The sequence below is a fragment of the Mus caroli genome, chromosome 9 (genome assembly GCF_900094665.2).
Source record: "Mus caroli chromosome 9, CAROLI_EIJ_v1.1, whole genome shotgun sequence".
In the NCBI taxonomy this organism is placed as follows: domain Eukaryota; kingdom Metazoa; phylum Chordata; class Mammalia; order Rodentia; family Muridae; genus Mus; species Mus caroli.
Window position 1 is genome coordinate 115982284 of NC_034578.1, and position 5597 is coordinate 115987880.

The 5597-nt window shown below is 48.8% G+C and overlaps 1 protein-coding gene across 1 annotated transcript in view; it reads left to right on the top strand.

Moving 5' to 3' along the window:
• Rpl14 (ribosomal protein L14) overlaps positions 1 to 1019 on the top strand; it is a 3345-nt gene extending 2326 nt beyond the window's left edge. The window contains exons 4-6 of the mRNA XM_021172304.1: positions 179 to 278; positions 368 to 421; positions 682 to 1019. Coding sequence (XP_021027963.1) covers positions 179 to 278; positions 368 to 421; positions 682 to 978 — 451 coding nt within the window. The 3' untranslated portion in view covers positions 979 to 1019. The remainder of the gene's footprint in view (positions 1 to 178; positions 279 to 367; positions 422 to 681) is intronic.
• Positions 1020 to 5597: the final 4578 nt, after the last annotated feature.

A 5597-nucleotide genomic window follows, 5' to 3' on the forward strand; every position in this document is an offset into this window, starting at 1 on the left:
GTGGCTGTCCTGGAACTCACTCTGTAGCCCAGGCTGGCCTCGAACTCAGAAATCCGCCTGCCTCTGCCTCCCGAGTGCTGGGATTAAAGGCGTGCGCCACCACGCCCGGCTCTGAAATCTTTTTTTGACATGACCTACCATAAAGCTGATTCAGTAACGTGTGACTTGATCTTCATAGTGCCCGCCAGAAGTATGTCCGAAAAGCTTGGGAGAAGGCAGATATCAATACGAAATGGGCAGCCACAAGATGGGCCAAGAAAATTGATGCCAGAGAAAGGGTAAAGGCACAAAGCTTTGAGTTCTGGAGGGCGGGGTGTGCTGAGAGATGTCAGGGGAGATCAGTTGAGTTTTGTTTTTCTTTTAACAGAAAGCCAAGATGACAGACTTTGATCGTTTCAAAGTCATGAAGGCAAAGAAAATGGTAAGTCTTCGGATGTACATTTATATTGGATGTAGGGTAATGAGGGAACATTGTGGTGTTGTATGTAATTGATGTTTATAGTTCTTGTTAGATTAGGGCCAGCAAGATTGCTCAGGGTAAAAGTACCTGGCTTAATGACCAAATGAGTCTTGGAAATAATATCTCTAATTTATGTGTGGAAGCAGTTTAATTTTTAACAATGGACATAAGGTGTATTTTTGTGTGAGCCTGTAGCAAGTGCTCTTTTGTGTTTTTTTCAGAGGAACAGAATCATCAAGACTGAAGTAAAGAAACTTCAAAGAGCTGCTATCCTGAAAGCTTCTCCTAAAAAAGCAGCTGTGGCTAAAGCTGCCATTGCGGCTGCAGCAGCAGCTGCTGCTAAAGCTAAAGTCCCAGCCAAGAAGGCCACAGGACCAGGCAAGAAGGCTGCGGGCCAGAAGGCTCCTGCTCAGAAGGCTGCGGGCCAGAAGGCGGCAGCACCTGCTAAAGGTCAGAAGGGTCAGAAGACCCCAGCCCAGAAAGCACCTGCTCCAAAGGCAGCTGGCAAGAAAGCGTGAGGCTACACAGAATAATAAAGGTTCTTTTTGACAGTGGTAAATCTCATGTGTGGACTCTAAGCTTGTCGCCAATTGGGAAATAGACTGCTGGGATTGTAGATAGGATCAGCCACTTAAACTCATTCTACCCAGGCCTTAGCACTTAGCATACATCCAGAGTCAAACTGACCCTTTATACAGGGGTACCATGACAATACAACAGTGTCATTAACTGTTATACAAATAGATTTCCCACCAATGGGTGGAATTCCTTTATTTTGATGAACCAGAGTCTAGTAAAATTGTTGAAAGATACGTGGGGCTGGGCTTGCCTGCCTCGCATGTGTGATACATTTGGCATTTCTTTTTCCACGGCATGATTTTGATAAATTTGGATTATAAAACAGGCTTTGAATATTTCTGGAAAGTGGGTGATTGGAGGGAATCTTGGTCCTCACAAAGGGTGGACTCCTGAAAAGCAGCAAGTGTTATTTGTGAGAAGTGGGGGTGGATTACTTGTAGGGTCACTCCCAGCACACTGGGTGCTTGTCAGTCTGATGTCCACAGTTTACTCCTGGACAGGTGGGCACTGGAATACCAGATGGGAATGACCCTGCAAGGGGGGAGTCCTGTCATTGTCAACAGCATTTGTGAAATAGCAGGTGGAGGGTTGAGGGCAGGATTCAGGCTATTCCTAGGAAATAATGCAATGTGGAGTAGTTTGAGAAAGGGATGTGAGCCAGGCCTTGGTGCACACACATTTACTCCCAGCACTGTGGGAGGGAGGCAGATGGGTGTGAGCCTTTGAGGCAGCCAGGGACACTTAGCTAAGGAAGGTATAGGGCTCCTGAAGAGAATGGGAAGTGACAACTGGAACTGTGAGGTAGGTCATGTGATTAAAACAAAAACTGGGCCGGGTGTGGTGGTGCACACCTTTAATCCCAGAACTCAAAGCAGAGGCAGGCGGATTTCTGAGTTCACAGCCAGCCCGGTCTACAAAGTGAGTTCCAGTGCAGCCAGAGGTACACAGAGAAACCCTGCCTCGAAAAACAAAAAAAAAAAAACCATAAACTGGTACTTAAGTTTAGCCAGTTCTGATTGGCTTAGTGGGAAGGAAATTGAATACACATGTCTAGGCACTTCTGAGCACACATTGGCTCTGCGATCAGGAAGGTGGTGATCCCATATTCCATAAGCTACCTGTTCATGGGCTCATATTTAGGGATTCTGAGAAAGGGATTAAAACATACAAATTGGGATAATTCACCCCACAGAATTTAGTAGGAAAAAAATGAGTCTGGCTTCATTAAACAGCATCCTCCCCATACCCCCCCCAGAGCATTGCTGGCAAGAATTCTACATGGTAGAATTGTAGATAGTCCAAAAGGTGGCCTGTTGAGGCTTGTGGGAAAGTAAACAACACTCAACTGTGATCTTGACATTTCCAGCCTTGCCACCCAGGATTCCTGGTCTGCACATGGGGGTGGGGTAGAATGGGTATTGTTTTGAACTAGCAAGTTCAGGGCTGGGAATTAAAGGACGGCGGGGAGTGGATTTCTGCACCAGAGCCCATATCTAGGTATACTCAGGTTGGCTGCTGGCAGGAGGGCCAAGTCCTTACTGCACTGAAATGCTAGTGGTTAAGAACTTAGAACCTGGAATTGGCTTTACTGTTATATCCTTGAGGTAAGGGGACAGGGGTGGAGGGGACTGAACTCAAGGAGAAAAGTGCCTGGGAGCCAGCAGTTTCAAAAGCATGGTTACTGCAGTGAGGTATTTGGTGATTGGTTTTCAGGGGTATTTATGATTGCCTACTGAGGATTTCTTAGCGTTGGGACTGCTGTGGACTTGCTAACTTTCAGGAAATGAGGTCTCACTTTGCTTTTCTGGTTTCTGAGCTCCAGGGAACTGGCTTTTCTTTTTTTCTTTTCTTTGCTTTTTCTTTTCTCTCTTTTTGTTTTGTTTTCGAGACAGGGTTTCTCTGTATAGCCCTGGCTGTCCTGGAACTCACTCTGTAGACCAGGCTGGCCTCAACTCAGAAATCTGCCTGCCTCTGCCTCCCAAGGGCTGGGATTAAAGGCGTGCGCCACCACTGCCCGCCTCCAGGGGACTTCATGCTTTAGCCTCCAGCACAGGCCATCAACCACCACACATCTTGAACATTAATTGTCTGAGGTAGGGCTTCTGGTTCCTGCCTAGGCCTTTGAAGTGCTAGCATTACAGATAAGTACCATCGGGTCCAGTGAGAAATAAGCTTTTCCTACCTTATAATTTTTACTGCTTTACCATTTTAAAGAAGGTTTGGGGTTTTATGCAAATGAGTTTTGCCAGCATATGAGGTCTGCGCCTCATTGTGGTGTCCAAGGATGTTGGGTCCCTTGGAATAAGAGTTACAGATGATTGTGAGCCACCATATGGCTGCTAGAATTGTCTTGGCCCTTTGCAAGAGCAACAAGTGTTATTAACTGCCGAGTCTATGAAAATACTTTTCAGGCTGATTTATGTGTCTTTGTGGGTATACGCTGTGAGTGCAGGGTCAGGCAGTCCAGAAGAGGGCGTTAGATTTCTGGTGCTCAGTTGAGCCACCTGGTGCTGAGAAGTGGCCGGCTAAGCTAATTTTCCGGCCGTATCAGCATGAGAAACTGCACACTGGTGTCCAATCTTTATTTGTGGGGGTGTGATTTTTTTTTCCAATCAATGTTGCTATTTAAAATTGGTACCAGAGAGATCGCTCAAGCGAATTTGTATAATTTATGCCCGGAGCGGGCAACGCTTACCACTTGCTGCCCAGGTGCGCACGCACCCAAACGTCTCAAAGCGCACCTCTCAGCTCTTCAGAGCAGATGCGTGGGAGCCTGCGCAAGTGCGCAGGCGCCCTGAGCCACATCAAACCCCTCCTACTCCGCTGAACCGACAAGTAGTGGGGCGGTGTTATCACCGAGATGAGGCCTCCGGAACGCCTAGAGCGGCCGGAGTGCACTCGCGCTTCCGGGTCCGGGCTTGGCCCTGTAGAGAGTTCGGGCAAGTCGGACATTGACTTACTGCGCCCAGTGCTGGGTCAGAAGTGCAACCTTCCTTCAGCGTTCCCAGCCTGCCACGAGTGGACAATCCGATGTTGCCCCCCCCACCCGTGCCCAGGGATGCATTAGGCCCCTGGAGGCGCCCCCGGGGCGCGGAGCATCATCTCTGTCCTCAGATTTTCTGTCCCCTTGCTGTCAGACACGCGCGCCTTGTAAGCGCGCAGTCTGCAGAGTGGAGACCTCCTCCTGCGTGGGAGGCAGGAAGGCTTTGGACGGGGGTGTCCGAGGAGGTTGGGGTGTCACAGTGGGAGATACGGAACCCACGCACCACAGGAGGCTATATTGGGAGTGGTGAAGCTCACGCTGCAGATGCTAGTGGAAGAAAGGAGAACCATGCCAGGACATCCCGTGACTGTCTGCAAACGAGAGTCACCTGCTGAAGTTAGGAAGTTCATTATTGAGCTGGTTCTAGTGTCCGTTGCTAGTAGGATATGCTGAAGAGGCAGAAGCAGGAATATCAGGAGTTGAGGGCCTGTCTGGGTTACACCTTGTGTTGGACTACCTTCTGCTCTTCCAGAGGAACAAAGTTTGCTTCCCAGAATCCCTGCGGAGTATTTCACAACCTCCTATCACTCCAGGTTCTTCCAGGGAACCATGCCCTCTTCTGGTCTCTGGGAGTACCTGCGTTTGTGTGGCGGACATTGACCACATCCATCCATTAAAACAAACTAAAACGTGTTGAAGAGTTTGCTTCATTCATTGTGGACGTATTGTCAAGAGACCAGTGTTCAGTGTGCGAATTTTCTTTCACTCCCCATACACTTATTTGTGTGTGTATACAGACGTGTGTGCCACAGAGGGTGTGTGGAGGTCACATGACCACCTTCAAGCGTCAACTCTTCCACCGTGTGGGTTCAAGGGATGGAACCCAGGTAGTCAGGCTATGCAGCAAGTAACTTTACTCACTGAACCTTCTGGAGGAGGGGAGGGGCTGAGATCGAGGTTTGCTGTGACCTGAGGCTTATGAGTGCCTTCCACAGACACTTTGAGAGTTGAGTCTTCTTTTTTGAACTCTTGTCATGCAAACACACACACCGTGTTTACACCTGAGGTGGCCTCATTACTACACGGGTGGAAAAACCTTGGACTTGTTACGCACTTGATTTAAATCAGTTTTCTCAGGTTATCTCAGTCACACTCAAGATTCAGACCATCATGGAGGAGTGTGCAAAGATTGTAAGAACCAGAGATCAGAAAGGAGTCTCTCACCTGAAGGGACACTTTTGGACACAACAGAGCCTTTGCAGTCATGATCCCACAGTAGCTGTGGTGGACTGCATATAACCTACACGAGGTCTCAAGCCGGTCTGCATTCTAGCATGGAGGAGGGAGGGGCTCAGGAGCTCCAGACCCCTAGCTGAGGAGCCACGGACAGTTGGTGCTCTCTCAGGGAGGGAGTATCTGTTTCTTGAAGGCTGTTGTGGCCCCTGGTAGTCAACCGAACCATGAACATATGACCAGTACAGATTGGACTTGGAGATGCACACACATGACAAGACATGGGGGTCGGGTGGAGGTTGAAGGGTGGGTGTGGGAGGAGTTAGGGAAGGATCGGGAAGT